The sequence below is a fragment of the Amblyraja radiata genome, chromosome 32 (genome assembly GCF_010909765.2).
Source record: "Amblyraja radiata isolate CabotCenter1 chromosome 32, sAmbRad1.1.pri, whole genome shotgun sequence".
Classification (NCBI taxonomy): domain Eukaryota; kingdom Metazoa; phylum Chordata; class Chondrichthyes; order Rajiformes; family Rajidae; genus Amblyraja; species Amblyraja radiata.
Window position 1 is genome coordinate 2875951 of NC_045987.1, and position 17483 is coordinate 2893433.

The following is a 17483-nucleotide window of genomic DNA, read 5'->3' on the forward strand; positions in this document are numbered from 1 at the left end:
AGCTACTGCCTGTCCCGCTGAGTTACTCCAGCATTTTGTGTCCATGTGCAGATAGTTGTGGTTATGGGTCATGCGCGCTGGCCTGCCCTAGAGACGGCTACAATGGGTTTGTTGGGCTTAACAGCAACATTGCTCGATGGGAGATGGGAGAGACACAGTCTGACTGCATTGTGCGACCCTCTCATTGAGGACTGCATTGGAGACCGATGTGCCCCTGAAGGAGCTCATGCAGCCTGGCCCGCCAACAGCTAAATGGATTTTAGGTCCCCTTTTCCCTGGGCGGCACGGTGGCGCAGCGGTAGAGTTGCTGCCTTCCAACGCCAGAGACCACAGTTCGATCCTGACTGTGTAGAGTTTGCACGTTCTCCCCATGACAGCGTGGGTTTTCTCCAGGATCTCCGGTTTCCTCCCACACTCCACGTTTGTAGGCTAATTGGTTTGGTGTGAATGTAAATTGTCCCTAGTGTGTAGGGTAGTGTTAAAATGCGGGGATCGCTGGTCGGCACGGAGTCTGTGGGCCGAAGGGCCTGTTTCCGCGCTGTATCTCTCAACTAATCTAAACTAAATTGACTGAGACAAAGTGCCAAATCAAGTACATCCTGAATGTGAATAAATCCTTCACCTACTAAATGAGAACAATAGCAACATGATATCCTAAAGCTAAAGATGTCAACCCCTGTCTCAGTTATGTTCCTCTGATTGTTTCTGATAATGTTTCTAGTGCGATCACTTATTTCATGAGTATTAATTGGATCAATTTCAATCTGAGGATATCAGCTCCGTAGATCAACTTCTCTTTTGCTACTTGAGTTTGATAGCACTGTCATTCACGATTAGCTCTTTTGTTTTTATTATATCAAGAGACATAAGTAGATAGTTTAGCCCTTCAGCCATTTGTTCTCATCCATTTACAATGTCATCCGGCATCGCTTTTACTGCTGAATCTAAACTGCTCTCCAGGTTAATCCAGTAGACAGACACAAAAAGCTGGAGTAACACAGTGGGACAGGCAGCATCTCTGGAGAGAAGGAATGGGCGACGTTTCAGGTCGAGACACTTCTTCACTGGATGAATACTTTCAATGAACTTGTACCTTTAGAAATGAGATGGGGAGGAATTTCTTTAGTCAGTGGGTGGTGAATCTGTGGAATTCTTTGGCACAGAAGGCTGTGGAGGCCAAGTCACTGGATTGGCTTGGATAGGGGAGAGAATTTTTCCATTTGGCTTGGATGGGGTGGATGTGGTTAGGATATTTCCACTAGTGGGAGAGTCCAGGACCAGAGGTCATAGCCTCAGAATTAAAGGACGTTCCTTTAGGAAGGAGACGAGGAGGAATTTCTTTAGTCAGAGGGGTGGTGAATCTGTGGAATTCTTTGCCACAGAAGACTGTGGAGGCCAAGTCAATGGATATTTTTAAGGCGGAGATTGCCAGATTCTTGATTATGACATATGATACAATCCGACTTTATTCATCCCAGGAGGGAAATTGAAATTAGTACGGGTGTCAGGGGATACGGGGAGAATGGATACGGAGAGGGAAAGATAGATCAGCTACGATTGAAGGGCGCAGTAGACTTGATGGGCTGAATAACCTAATTCTGTCCCTAGAATTTGTGACGTTGTGAACTCATTCCAGTTGTCCATGAAACTATATAAGGGATAATATAGGAAAGGTTGTAATAGCACAGATGTCAAGTAGGAAAGGCTAGAGAGAAAGTTCATGAAGATGTTGCCAGGACTTGAGGACCTGAGTTGGAACAGGATCAGACTATTACTTGGAGCACAGGAAGATGAGAGGTGATCCTTTAGAGGTGTCTAAACGTTGCCTATCCATGTTCTCCAGAGATCCAGCCTGACCCTGGCATTACTGGATGTTTTCAAGAGAGAGTTAGATTTAACTCTTAGGGCTAACGGAATGAAGAGATATGAATGATTGAATGAATGGATAGGTTTATTGGCCAAGTATTCACATACAAGGAATTTGCCTTGGTGCTCCACCCGCAAGTGATAACATAGAAACATAGAAACATAGAAATTAGGTGCAGGAGTAGGCCATTCGGCCCTTCGAGCCTGCACCACCATTCAATATGATCATGGCTGATCATCCAACTCAGTATCCCGTACCTGCCTTCTCTCCATACCCTCTGATCCCCTTAGCCACAAGGGCCACATCTAACTCCCTCTTAAATATAGCCAATGAACTGGCCTCGACTACCCTCTGTGACAGGGAGTTCCAGAGATTCACCACTCTCTGTGTGAAAAAAGTTCTTCTCATCTCGGTTTTAAAGGATTCCCCCCTTATCCTTAAGCTGTGACCCCTTGTCCTGGACTTCCCCAACATCGGGAGCAATCTTCCTGCATCTAGCCTGTCCAACCCCTTAAGAATTTTGTAAGTTTCTATAAGATCCCCTCTCAATCTCCTAAATTCTAGAGAGTATAAACCAAGTCTATCCAGTCTTTCTTCATAAGACAGTCCTGACATCCCAGGAATCAGTCTGGTGAACCTTCTCTGCACTCCCTCTATGGCAATAATGTCCTTCCTCAGATTTGGAGACCAAAACTGTACGCAATACTCCAGGTGTCGTCTCACCAAGACCCTGTACAACTGCAGTAGAACCTCCCTGCTCCTATACTCAAATCCTTTTGCTATGAAAGCTAACATACCATTCGCTTTCTTCACTGCCTGCTGCACCTGCATGCTCACTTTCAATGACTGGTGTACCATGACACCCAGGTCTCGCTGCATCTCCCCTTTTCCTAGTCGGCCACCATTTAGATAATAGTCTGCTTTCCTGTTTTTGCCACCAAAATGGATAACCTCACATTTATCCACATTATACTGCATCTGCCAAACATTTGCCCACTCACCCAGCCTATCCAAGTCACCTTGCAGTCTCCTAGCATCCTCCTCACAGCTAACACTGCCCCCCAGCTTAGTGTCATCCGCAAACTTGGAGATATTGCCTTCAATTCCCTCATCCAGATCATTAATATATATTGTAAATAGCTGGGGTCCCAGCACTGAGCCTTGCGGTACCCCACTAGTCACTGCCTGCCATTGTGATAAGGACCCGTTTACCCCTACTCTTTGCTTCCTGTTTGCCAGCCAGTTCTCTATCCACATCAATACTGAACCCCCAATGCCGTGTGCTTTAAGTTTGTAAACTAATCTCTTATGTGGGACCTTGTCGAAATCCTTCTGGAAGTCCAGATACACCACATCCACTGGTTCTCCCCTATCCACGCTACTAGTTACATCCTCGAAAAATTCTATAAGATTCGTCAGACATGATTTACCTTTCGTAAATCCATGCTGACTTTGTCCAATGATTTCACCACTTTCCAAATGTGCTGCTATCCCATCTTTAATAACTGACTCTAGTGGTTTCCCCACTACCGATGTTAGACTAACTGGTCTGTAATTCCCCGTTTTCTCTCTCCCTCCCTTCTTAAAAAGTGGGGTTACGTTTGCTACCCGCCAATCCTCAGGAACTACTCCAGAATCTAAAGAGTTTTGAAAGATTATTACTAATGCATCCACTATTTCTGGAGCTACTTCCTTAAGTACTCTGGGATGCAGCCTATCTGGCCCTGGGGATTTATCGGCCTTTAATCCATTTAATTTACCCAACACCACTTCCCGGCTAACCTGGATTTCACTCAATTCCTCCAACTCCTTTGACCCGCGGTCCCCTGCTATTTCCGGCAGATTATTTATGTCTTCCTTAGTGAAGACGGAACCAAAGTAGTTATTCAATTGGTCCGCCATATCCTTGTTCCCCATGATCAACTCACCTGTTTCTGACTGCAAGGGACCTACATTTGTTTTAACTAATCTCTTTTTTTTCACATATCTATAAAAACTTTTGCAGTCAGTTTTTATGTTCCCTGCCAGTTTGCTTTCATAATCTATTTCTCCTTTCCTAATTAAGCCCTTTGTCCTCCTCTGCTGGTCTCTGAATTTCTCCCAGTCCTCCGGTATGCTGCTTTTTCTGGCTAATTTGTACGCATCATCCTTCGCTTTGATACTATCCCTGATTTCCCTTGTTATCCACGGATGCACTACCTTCCCTGATTTATTCTTTTGCCAAACTGGGATGAACAATTTTTGTAGTTCATCCATGCAGTCTTTAAATGTCTTCCATTACATATCCACCGTCAACCCTTTTAGAATTAATTGCCAGTCAATCTTGGCCAATTCACGTCTCATACCCTCAAAGTTACCTTTCTTTAAGTTCAGAACCATTGTTTCTGAATTAACAATGTCACTCTCCATCCTAATGAAGAACTCAACCATATTATGGTCACTCTTGCCCAAGGGGGCACGTACAACAAGACTGCTAACTAACCCTTCCTCATTACTCAATACCCAGTCTAAAATAGCCTGCTCTCTCGTTGGTTCCTCTACATGTTGAATTAGATAACTATCCCGCATACATTCCAAAAAATCCTCTTCCTCAGCACCCCTGCCAATTTGATTCACCCAATCTATATGTAGATTGAAGTCACCCATTATAACGGTTTTGCCTTTGTCGCACGCATTTCTAATTTCCTGTTTGATACCATCTCCAACTTCACTACTACTGTTAGGTGGCCTGTACACAACACCCACCAGCGTTTTCTGCCCCTTAGTGTTTCGCAGCTCTACCCATACCGATTCCACATCCTGCAAACTAATGTCCTTCCTTTCCATTGCGTTAATCTCCTCTCTAATCAGCAACGCTACCCCACCTCCTTTTCCTTTCTCTCTATCCCTCCTGAATATTGAATATCCCTGGATGTTCAGCTCCCAGCCTTGGTCACCCTGGAGCCATGTCTCCGTGATCCCAACTATATCATAGTCATGACATATAGTGACAGTTAAAGCCCCTGTCCCACTGTACGAGTTCATTCCAAGAGCTCTCCCGAGTTTAAAAAAAATCAAACTCGTGGTAAGCACGGAGAATGAACGTAGCGGGTACGTCGGAGCTCGGGGACGTCTCTTAGCGCTAACGGCAGGTACTCGGGAAGACTCGCTAATAGCAGGTAAGCACGGGAAGACTCGTGAAGATTTTTCAACATGATGAAAAATGTCCACGAGAGCCCCGAGTACCGACGAGTGGCCATTACCGTAAATCTCAGAGTTCAAATCAGGGCAAACTCGGGAGAGCTCTTGGAATGAACTCGTACAGTGGGACAGGGCTACTAGGAATGACACATAAAACATGGGGAAAAAACAGGAACGGGGTACTGATTTTGGATGATCAGCCATGATCATATTGAATGGCGGTGCTGGCTTGAAGGGCCGAATGGCCTACTGCTAGACCTATTTTCTATGTTTCTATGTTTACTGGCTTCAGCTTGTATTAAACGTTATTCCGTTATCATGTACCTAAACACTGTGTATGGCTCAGTTGTGGTCATGTATTGTTTTTCCGCCTACTGATTAGCACGCAACAAAAGCTTTTTACCGTAACTTGGTACACGTGGCAATAAACTAAACTGAACTGACCCACTGAGTTACTCCAGAAGTTTATGTCAAAGTCAACTTTATTTCTAAAAATATTTGCTGTTTTGGAGGGAGCTAAATTATCTTGACGAACCCTAGTGTTAAGGTCATGAATTCACAAGTGACAGGAGCAAAATTAGGCCATTCGGCCCATCAAGTCTACCCTGCCATTCAATCATGGCTAATCTATCTCTGCCTCCTAACCCCATTCTCCTGCCTTCTCCCTATAACTCTTGACACCCGTACTAATCAAGAATCTGTCCATGTCTGCCTTAAAAATATCCATTGACTTGGCCTCCACAGCCTTCTGTAGCAATGAATTCCACAGATTCACCACCATCTGACTAAAGACATTACCTCTCATCTCCTTCCCAAAGGAACGTTATTTAATTCTGAGGCTATGACCTCTCGTCCCAGGCTCTCTCATCTCTAACTAGCTGATATATTGTTTTCAGCTTGATAAAGGCAATGTTCTGAAGATAGACTCAAAAAGCTGGAGTAACTCAACGGGTCAGGCAACATCTCTGGAGAAAAGAAATAGGTGACGTTTCGGGTCGAGACCCTTCTTCTGACAGAGAGTCAGGTCTCAGTCTGAAGAAGGGTCTCGACCCAAAACGTCACCTATTCCTTTCCCCTGGAGATGCTGCCTGTCCCGCTGAGTTACTCCAGCGTTTTGTGTCTATCTTCGGTTTAAACCAGCATTTGCAGTTCCCTGGATAGACACAAAAAGTTGGAGTAACTCAGCGGGACAGGCAGCATCTCTGTAGAGAAGGAATGGGCGACGTTTCGTGTCGAGACCCCTCTAAAAGACACATGTTTCAGGTCGAGACCCTTCTTCAGACACACGTTTCGGGTCGAGACCCTTCTTCAGAAATACGTTTCGGGTCGAGACCCTTCTTCAGACATACGTTTCGGGTCGAGACCCTTCTTCAGACATACGTTTCGGGTCGAGACCCTTCTTCAGACACACGTTTCGGGTCGAGACCCCTCTAAAAGACACATGTTTCGGGTCGACACCCTTCTTCAGACACACGTTTCGGGTCGAGACCCCTCTAAAAGACACATGTTTCAGGTCGAGACCCTTCTTCAGACACACGTTTCGGGTCGAGACCCTTCTTCAGACAGTTCTTCTGCAGGACCTTCCTCGGCAAAGGTGATGTTCATTTCTATTCCAGTGACAACAGCAAAACAATTGTCTTTTTTCTTTCATCCCGCTCTTGCAGGTCTGCAGGTTGTTCTTCCTGAATACCTGAGGGAGAAGTTTGTGCAGTCGGCCCTGAGCTACATCATGTGCAATGCAGAGGGGGAATACATCTGTAAGAACAGCCAGTGCGCTTGCCAATGTGCGATGGAATTCCAACAATGTAACTGCCCCATCACCGACATCCAGATCATGGAGAACACATTGTCCGGACTGTCCGAGTCCTGGAACACGGCCTATAAAGAATTTGAAATGTCAGGTACGCCAGGCAAGCGTCAGATGTGAAAAGCACTGTCTGTAAAACTACACTGTGAGGCAGCGGTAGAGTTTCTGTCTCACAGCTCCAGGGTCCAGGGTTCGATCCCGACCACGGGTGCTGTCTGTATGGAGTTTGTACGTTCTCCCCTCGACCTGCGCCCTGGGAGCACCTCGCTGTCACGGGGAGAACGTGCAAACTCCAGACTGCACACTATTTCTATCCTGCACAACTAGGGTTAATTTATAGAAGCCAATTAACCTCCAACCCTGCACACTAATGCCCCTGTCCCACTTAGGAAACCTGAACGGAAACCTCTGGAGACTTTGCGCCCCACCCAAGGTTTCCGTGCGGTTCCCGGAGGTTGCAGGTGGTTGCCGGAGGTTGCAGGTAGTGGAAGCAGGTAGGGAGACTGACAAAAACCTCCGGGAACCGCACGGGAACCTTGGGCGGGGCACAAAGTCTCCAGAGGTTTCCATTCAAGTTTCCTAAGTGGGACAGGGGCATAACGCTATCCCACACACACAAGGGTCCATTTAGAATTTTACCAAAGCCAATTAGCCTACAAACCTGCACGCTTTGGAGTGTGGGAGGAAACCGGAGAAAACCCTCGCAGGTCACGGGGAGAATGTACAAACTCCGCGCAGACAGACACTGTGGTCAGGATCGAATTTGGGTCCCTGGCGCTGGAAGGCAGCGACTCTACCACTGCGCCACCGTGCCGCCCCAGTGTATGCCTCGATGACTAATTTACAATGGCCAACTCATTTTTCAGCCAGCACTCCTTTAGGATGTGGGAAGAAACCAGAGCACCTGACGGAGACCCATATGATCATGCAAACTCCACACAGAAAGCAGAAGGGTTGAACCCAGGCTGCTGGAACTGATTTAATCGGAGATAAGATTTAATAGGAATCTGAGGGTTAACTTTTTCACACAAACGGTGGTGGGTGTGTGGATCAAGCTGCTGGAGGAGGTAGTTGAGGCAGGGATTATCGCAACATTTAAGGAACAATTATACAGGTATATGGATAGGACAGGTTTGGAGGGATATGGGCCAAATGTAGGCAGGTGAGGCTAGTGTAGCTGGGACATGTTGGCCGGTGTGGGCAAGTTGGGGCGGAGGGCCTGTTTCCACGCTGTATCATTCTATGAGTCTATGTCGGGCATCAGGACTAACTGCTGCATAGCTACATCACTCTCTGGGTGGTCATTAAAATCCTCCTTCACTTGCTGAGATCTTTGTTCATAAGGTCATAAGTTCTCGGGAGTAGAATTAGGCCATTCGGCCCATCAAGTCCACTCCGCCATTCAATCATGGCTGATCTACCTCTCCCTCCTAACCCCATTCTCCTGCCTTCTCCCCATAACCCCTGGCACCCGTACTAATCAAGAATCTATCGATCTCTGCCTTAAAGATATTCACCGACTTGGCCTCCACAGCCGCCTGTGGCAAAGAATTCCACAGATTCACCACCCTGTGACTTGTTTCATGTCAAGGTGCACAGATGTAGAAAAGAAAAACTGCTGGTAGACAAAAATGCTGGAGAAACTCAGCGGGTGAGGCAGCATCTATGGAGCGAAGGAAATAGGCGACGTTTCGGGTCACCCGAAACGTCGCCTATTTCCTTCGCTCCATAGATGCTGCCTCGCCCGCTGAGTTTCTCCAGCATTTTTTGTCTTCCTTCAATTTTCCCTTATCTGTCGTTCCTTCTTAAAAAAAAAAACTGATGAGCACGTAAACTCTGGTGATACAACACCGAGATTAAGTGGACACGATAGAAAAAAAACACCGTTGGAATTTATCACCCCACAATTTCTGAAATTCAGGTTGAAAAAAGAAATTGGCTCAAAAAGCAAAGGAATGTGGGAGATTATAAATCAGACAAGCTCTTCACAACTCTCTGGTTCCAGTTAACTTGTCGGCATGAGCTCTCAAATAACATTAGGTGGATGTGCAGGGTTCAGCGATTTAGAATTTGCTGGGAGACTGCACCTCAGTCACTTCAGCATAATCAGGGGCCGCGTTTCTTCCGAGCGAGTTAATACCGCAGTCCCATCGGTGTGGAACGGCAATGAATTATCGGTGCTGATGACATGATTTACCACAGCCTTAAGCTCGACGGAAATGAAATGAGGGCCATAACTCTGTCCTGTATGTTTTCCCATCTCGCCGGCCTTACCATGCGGGGCCGAATTATAAATTAGAATTATGAATGCGTCAGCAAAGGCCGGAGATAAGACCTTTTTGTGAACCTAGAATGGGGAGAGGAGGGGGCAGAGGATGTGGCTCGGCATGGTGGCGCAGCGGTAGAGATTCCCGGGTTCAATCCCGGCTACGGGTGCTGTCTGTACGGAGTTTGTACCTTCTCCCCGTGACCGCGTGGGTTTTCTCCGGGTGCTCTGGCTTCCTCCCACACTCAAAAGACGTGCAGGTTTTTAGGATAATTTGGCTTTGATAAAAATTGTAAATTGTCCCTCGCGCGTGTAGGATAGTGTTAGTGTGCGGGGATTGCTGCCTGGCGCGGACTCGGTGGACCGATTGGCCTGTTTCCCCGCTGTATCACGAAACTAAACTAATAATCTGCAGGTTGGTGGGTTAATCGCTGACTGTAAATTGCTTTTCGCGAGCCGGTGAGGAAAATGATAACAGGTGTTTTTCCGTGGGCTGGTTAGCACGCAACATAAGCTTTTCACTGTACCTCGGTACACGTGACAATAAACTAAGCTGGGATACGATAGAACTTTATTTATTCCAGGGGGAAATTGATAAAACACAAAATACATGAAACATGAAATTAAAGTGATGGGTGGAAAGGATTGGGGATGTACAAAGATTGGGGGGTGGGGGGGGAGTCAGTGTCAGTCTAACCTACGACAGAAAGGGGAGGAGTTGTACAGTTTGATAGCCACAAGGGAAGAAGGATCTCCTGTGGCGTTCTGTGCTGCATCTTGGTGGAACCAGTCTGTTGCTGAAGGTGCTCCTCAGGTTGACCAGTGTGTCACGGAGGCAGGGAGTGAGCTGTATTGTCCAGGTTGCTCCGCAGTTTGAGGAGCATCCTCCCCTCCAAGACCCAACTCCCATGAATCTAACTCCAACTCCACCCCCAGGACGGGGCCAGCCTTCCTGATGAGTTTGTTGATCCTGAGGGCAGGTTTGGGGTAAATGGGTGCTTGGCAAACATTCGTTGGACAAAGGTTTGTCCCCATTGCTCTGTGTCTCTGTGCCTGACGTTTCTGTGCAAACCTATCTCCATTCCTTGCAGATGAGTTCAAGTCCTTCTTGAAGCGGTTACCCTCCACCCATTTCCTGACCATGGGCAGTGTCCACCAGCACTGGGGCAATGACTGGGATCTGCAGGCACGGTACAAGATGCTTCTGGGGACAGTGGAGCTGCTGAAGTTGAAGATCCAGCGCACCGCCCGCAAACTCTTCAGTCTCAGCATCCATTGCCGACACAACCCCAACCACCAAATGCCCCGGGAAAGGTAAGATCGGCAAAAATCTCAGTCGGGAGCCCAGTGGCAAGTTCTATCACAGTCACCAGTCTCCTCATCATCTTGTGGGTAGACAAAAATGCTGGAGAAACTCAGCGGGCGAGGCAGCATCTATGGAGGGAAGGAATAGGAGACGTTTCGGGTCGAGACCCTTCTTCAGACTTCCTGTACTTACAAATGTGGAAAAAAACCCTAATTTGGTGACAACCATTGTCCATTTCATTTGAAGATAGACACAAAAAGCTGGAGTAACTCGGCGGGATAGGCAGCATCCCTGGAGAGAAGGAATAGGCGACGTTTTGTGTCAGGACCCTTCTTCAGACTGAGAGTCAGGGGTGAGGGAAACGAGAGTGGATAGGCCCAAGTCTGAAGAAGGGTCTCAACCCGAAACGTCACCCATTCCTTCTCTCCAGAGATGCTGCCTCTCCCGCTGAGTTACTCCAGCTTGTTTGTGTCTATCTTCAAATGAAATGGACAATGGTGATTTTTGGTTGCCTGAAGGGGCTGTCCCACTTGAGCGACCTAATCTGCGAGTTCTGGCGCGTTTGCCCTCGACTCATACTCGCAGCATGGTCGACACGAGGTCGTAGGAGGTCTTCGTAACTCTCCTTCATGCTCGAGAGTGGTCTTCGCGTACTCGAGGCCTCAGCTAGTTCGCGGCGGTTTCTTCAATATGTTAAAAAATGCCCGCGAGTAAAAAAAGGTCGCCATGGAAAAATTCGATACTTTTTTTACTCATAATCTTAGTAGGTTGTAGTAGGTCGGCACGTTAGTCGTAGGTAATCGAGGGTAGTCGAAGGTAGTCGTAGATGGTCTTCATCATAGTCGAAGAGAGGTCAAAGGGAGGTCGAAGGAGATCGAAGGAGGTCGTCTTCACTCTCCACTATTCGGTGTCCAATTTTCCCGCAGTTAGTCGTAGCTAGTCGAAGCTGGTCTTCAACATAGTCGAAGGAGGTCTTCAACATGACATTTCTTCAAACTCTTCTAAACTCACCAATTAGGTCGCCCAAATGGGACAGCCCCTTTATGTTTGACAAGCCCCTCACCACCAGTTACAATAAATTCCCGTACATTCCCTGCGCCTCCACTGCAAGTGTGAGAAATGAAAAGAAAATGGACCGAATGGAAATGATTTCATGGAGACAACTTTATTAAGAAAAGGAAGTGTATTTGATCAAGTTCACTTTAATAGTCTTACCCAGCTAATGTATGCTGCATTCGTATGATTGATTGATCCTGTCACAGTACAAGTGAGAAGATTGAAGAAAATCACTAGCTAACCTTTTATCTGCCATTAGCAACATCTTAGACATTGGATGGGAAAGAAGTCCTGGTTCAGGATTGTCAATGTAATTTAGAGCTGGCCCAATCAAAGTCCTACAAGGAACATTATTACCGTAGCGTGCTGCCGTTGTATATTTACTCATCCACACCCTAGGAGCCTAAGATTTGCCAGCATCGTATCGTGTCTTGCCTGGCGGGAACGCTAAATGAAGTCCTGAAATTTGGCTGGGAAGAGGGTGCAATTTATTGGCACGAAATGCCAGAGAAACTCAGCGGGACAGGCATGGGTGACGTTTCGGGACGATGGGCGGCCAACGGTGGTGCAGCGGTAGAGTTGATGCCTTACAGTTCTTGCAGCGCCAGAGACAGGGCTTCGATCCTGACTCCAGGTGCTGTCTGTACAGAGTTCGTACGTTCTCCCTGTCACATGCGTGGGTTTTTTTATACGGGTGATCCGGTTTTCTCCCAAACTCCAAAGACGTACAGGTTTGTGGGTTCATTGGCTTAATAAATGTAAATTGTCCCTAGTGTGTGTGTAGGATAGTGTTAATGGACAATAGACAATAGGTACAGGAGTAGGCCATTTGGCCCTTCGAGCCAGCACCGCCATTCAATGTGATCATGGCTGATCATCCCCAATCAGTACCCCGTTCCTGCCATCTCCCCATATCCCCTGACTCCGCTATTTTTGTGCGGGGATCGCTGGTCGGCGCGGATTTCTTGGGCCGAAGGGCCTGTTTCCACGCTGTATCGCTAAAAACCTAAACTGCAAGGGTCAGGCTGCATCTCTGGAGAAAAGGAATAGGTGACGTTTCGTGTCGAGACCCTTCTCCAGGACTAGAGAGTGGCTAATGTTCCTTATTCCTCAGGAAGGGTCTCGACCTGCAACGTTACCTATTCCTTTTCTCCAGAGCTTCTCCTAGACAATGGACCAAACACCTAGGTCGCAAAGTTGCTGTCTGTTGCAAACGAGAATCAAGGAAGCACAGAAAGGTACTATGGAACAAAGAAAATCAGCCCAGGTTTTATTGAACTTTGGATGCTGGCACAAAGAGCTGAACAGCCTGTCCTTGCTTTTATTTTTTATGTTATTATGCTTAATAGATTTATTCTTCTTCTTGCGTATGGCATGCACAGCCTAAAGTTGTAGATCAAGAGTAGACATCCAGGCCAGGACAGCATTAGTTACTGGGTGGATGGCTTTGATGCCCCCAGGGGAAAAACCTCAGAGCAGTCATTCACCATGTGTCGGATGGTCTGGTGTGGATTCTGTTCAGGGTTAGCCATTGCTTGCGATAAACAATAGACAATAGGTGCAGGAGTAGGCCATTCGGCCCTTCAAGCCAGCACCGCCATTCAATGTGATCATGGCTGATCATCCACAATCAGTACCCCGTTCCTGCTCTCTCCCCATTTCCCATTGGCCCTCAGAACTATATCTAACTCTTGAATACATCCAGTGAATTGGCCTCCTGTGGCAGTTAATTCCACAGTTTCACAACTCTCTGGGTGAAAAAGGTTTATCCTCATCTCAGTCGTAAATGGCCTACCCCTTATTCTGAAACTGTGACCCCTGGTTCTGGACTCCCCCAACATCGGGACCAAAACTGCACACAATACTCCAGGTGTGGTCTCACTAGGGCTCTGTACAACAGCAGAAGGACCTCTTTGCTCCTATATTCGATTCCTCTTGTTATTAAGGCCAACATGCCAATCCCTCTCTTCACTGCCTGCGATGGAGGTCAAAAGCCGGTGGTTTCATCAATAAATCTATTATTAATGCCACAATAGCTTTATTGACCATGCCTTGATGCTGGAGGTAGAATTCACTCACTATCTGCACGTTTGGATTCAGTACTATATCCCAATTTATTTCAATGTAGAGAAGGTGCTTTTATGGGGACAAGGGAGGAGGGAGAGGGAATTTAAAATATAGATTCATTTTTCATTGTTCCTTCTTCAGTCTGAAGAAGGATCTCCACCCGAAACATCGCCCATTCCTTCTCTCCAGAGACGCTGCCTCACCCGCTGAGTTACTCCAGCATTTTGTGTCTACCTTCGATTTAAACCAGCGTCTGCAGTTCCTTCTCACACAGTTGTTCATTGTTCATGCTTATGAATGCTAATATGCAAGGGCAATTTGAGATTAAGAAGGAGAAGGTTTAGTTTAGTTTAGAGATACAGCGCGGAAACAGGCCCTTCATATCACTGAGTCCACACCGACCAGAGATCCCCGCACACTAACATTATCCCACACACACAAGGGACAATTTACAATTTTTACCAAAGCCAAATTATTCTACACACCCCAAAGGACAAAGGACATTTATTGTCACATACAGTGAAATGTGAGTTATCATGCAGCACACAAATGAGATAAACACAACACTATAGAATTTAACATAACCCCTGGCCTGGTTAAACTCCGGTCAACAATTAGCCCTGTTTGATTGATTGATTGATTGATTATACCTTTAATAATCCTTTACAGGAAATTACAGTGCCACGACAGCTTCAAGACAGACATAACACCACACATTTCCTCAAATAGCTTCCATACTTAACAAGTTAAAATACAAGTTAAAATACAAGTTAAAATACAATTAATTTAAAAAAGTGCAGTTATTTATGCGCATTATATAACCTTATAGCAGCTGGTAAACAGGACTTCCTATGTCTCTCAGTTTTGCACATTGGTGCAATCAGTCTCTGACTGAAGATGCTGCTCTTGATCACCTTCAGGGCATGGAGTGGGTGAGTGGGGTTGGTCATTATTGAACCCAGTTTATTCAGAGTTCTGGCCTCTGCCACCTGCTGGACCGTTCGTTGCTCAGCCCCGACCACTGAGCCGGCCTTCCTGATCAGCTTGTCCAGTCTGTTTTTGTCCGCTATGCGGGCGCCATCTCTGAGTTTGGTACTCAGTCACCCCAGTGTTGGTCCTTCCACGTTGTATGCCAGTGTGTGATAGCCATGGCACCTGTCCACATTCTCCAGAGATGCTGCCTGACCCGCTGAGTTACTCCGGCATGCATCTTGTGTCTATCTTTGGTATAAACCAGCACCTGCACTGTTTTTAATTGCATTTGGGTGAATTAGGGTCAAAGTGCTCAGAATATACAATTAAGAAAATACAATGTCCTGGATGATTTTGAGAGAGTTAGATTTTGCTCTGCGGTCTAATGGAATTAAGGGATATGAGGAGAAAGCAGGAACGGGATACTGATTTTGGATGATCAGCCATGAACATATTGAATGGCGGTGCTGGCTCGAAGGGCCGAATAGCCAACTCTTGCACCTATTTTTCTATGTTTCTATGACAATGACTCTGTGACTGTGTGACTGTGTGACTCTGTGTCTCTGTGTCTCTGTGTCTCTGTGTCTCTGTGACTCTGTGTCTCTGTGTCTCTGTGTCTCTGTGACTGTGTCTCTGTGACTCTGTGACTGTGTCTCTGTGTCTCTGTGACTCTGTGTCTCTGTGACTCTGTGACTCTGTGACTCTGTGACTGTGTCTCTGTGTCTCTGTGTCTCTGTGTCTCTGTGTCTCTGTGACTCTGTGACTCTGTGACTGTCTCTGTGTCTCTGTGACTCTGTGTCTCTGTGTCTCTGTGTCTCTGTGTCTCTGTGACTCTGTGACTGTGACTGTGTCTCTGTGACTGTGTCTCTGTGTCTCTGTGTCTCTGTTTGTCTGTGACTCTGTGTCTCTGTGTCTCTGTGTCTCTGTGTCTCTGTTTGTCTGTGACTCTGTGTCTCTGTGTCTCTGTGTCTCTGTGACTCTGTGTCTCTGTGACTCTGTGACTGTGACTGTGACTGGGACACTGTGACTCTGTGTCTCTGTGTCTCTGTGTCTCTGTGACTCTGTGACTGTGACTGTGACTCTGTGTCTCTGTGACTCTGTGACTGTGTGACACTGTGCCTCTAAGTCAGATGCAAGATGCTGACGTTGATGTTTTGTGTCTCTGCAGGTCCGTGCACCAGTGGTTGAACCGGGTCCAGTCGTTTTTGTACTGCAGTGAGAACGGTTACTGGGGCACCTTCCTGGAGAGCCAGAAGACGTGCGTGTGCCACGCGGTGGCCAGCGTTTGCCAGCGCGCCATCCCATGCAACATCGGCAGCAACAGCAGCTGCGCCATGTGCAGCCTGGCCAACATCTCCCTGTGCGGATCGTGTAACCGGGGCTTCAAGCTGTACCGCGGCCGCTGCGAGCCGCAGAACGTCGACTCGGAGCGCAGCGAGCAGTTCGTCAGCTTCGAGACGGAGCTGGACTTCCACGACCTGGAGCTGAACTACCTCCTGGCAAAGAAGGACTCCAGGCTGTCCATCCAGACCATGTTCATCAGCAACGAGATCAGGCTGGACACCTTCTTTGACCCGCGCTGGAGGAAGCGCATGTCCCTGACGCTGAAGAGCAACAAGAACCGGGTGGACTTCATCCACATGGTGGTGGGACTGTCCATGAAGATCTGCCAGATGAGGAACAGCAGTCTGGACCCGGTGTTTTTTGTTTACATTAACCCCTTCAGCGGCAGCCACTCGGAGGGGTGGAACACGCCGATCGGCGAGTACGGTTACCCCAGCTGGGAGAAAACGAGACTGCGCGACTCGCCCTGCCACAACTGGACCCTGCTGCTTGGCAACCGCTGGAAGACGGTGTTCGAGACCGTCCACGTCTACCTGCGGACCCGGGCCAAGCTGCCGGCGGCCCTGCGCAACGAGACGGCCCAGGGGCCCGTGGACCTGTCGGACCCCAGCAAGCGGCAGATCTACATCAAGATCTCGGACGTGCAGGTTTACGGATACAGCCTGCGCTTCAACACGGACCTCCTGCGCAGCGTGGTGCAGCAGGTCAACCAGTCGTATGCCCAGGGCAGCCCCTTCCACTCCTCGTCCTCCGTCATGCTGCTGCTCCTGGACATCCGGGAGCGCATCAACCGGCTGGCCCCACCAGTGGCCCCCGGCAAATCCCAGCTGGACCTCTTCTCCTGTATGCTCAAGCATCGGCTGAAGCTCAACAGCAGCGAGGTCATGAGGATCAACCACGCCCTGAACATCTACAACTCCGAGGTCCTCAAGCGGGCTGACCTGCTCACCACCAAACTCTGTTGACACTCACCAGCAGGACTTGTACAGCGGCAAACACAACAACAACAACACAAGAAGAAGAAGAAGAAGAAGAAGAAGAAGAAAGAAAGAGGGAGATGAGGGGGGGGAACACGGAAACACGCAAAGCGATTTCTTGTGGAAAGGCAAGGAGTCGATAGGTGGGGATGAGTGGGGGATTTCCGCAAATCAATCCGTCCAAGCATGTTTCATATCCCTTCAGAGGAGGGCACCCTCGCAGCCCTTCCGTGGATGTGTGCGGGAGCCGAGAATGTTTATTCCCGATTACTGCCGTTCCAAAATTCACACACAGGCTAGCGGGTAACTAGCGCTAATTTGTACAGAAGATATAACACATATAACACACACACGCACATGTCCACACACAAACGCACACATGTCCACACACACACACACACATGTCCACACACACGCACACGTGTCCACACACACACACATGCGCGCGCACACACACTCGCACACACACTCACTCACACACACACACTCACACTCACACACACACACACACACACACTCGCACACGCACATGCGCACACACACACACATACACACACACACACACACACACACACTCACACACACTCACACACGCACACACACTCACACTCACACACACACACACTCGCACACACACTCAC

The 17483-nt window shown here is 47.8% G+C and overlaps 1 protein-coding gene across 1 annotated transcript in view; it reads left to right on the forward strand.

Annotated features, from left to right (window-relative positions):
- brinp1 (BMP/retinoic acid inducible neural specific 1) overlaps positions 1 to 17276 on the forward strand; it is a 195358-nt gene extending 178082 nt beyond the window's left edge. Inside the window, exons 6-8 of the mRNA XM_033049074.1 lie at positions 6712 to 6948; positions 10212 to 10434; positions 15690 to 17276. Of these exons, the coding sequence (XP_032904965.1) occupies positions 6712 to 6948; positions 10212 to 10434; positions 15690 to 16830 (1601 nt within the window). The 3' untranslated portion in view covers positions 16831 to 17276. The remainder of the gene's footprint in view (positions 1 to 6711; positions 6949 to 10211; positions 10435 to 15689) is intronic.
- The last annotated feature ends 207 nt before the right edge of the window (positions 17277 to 17483 follow it).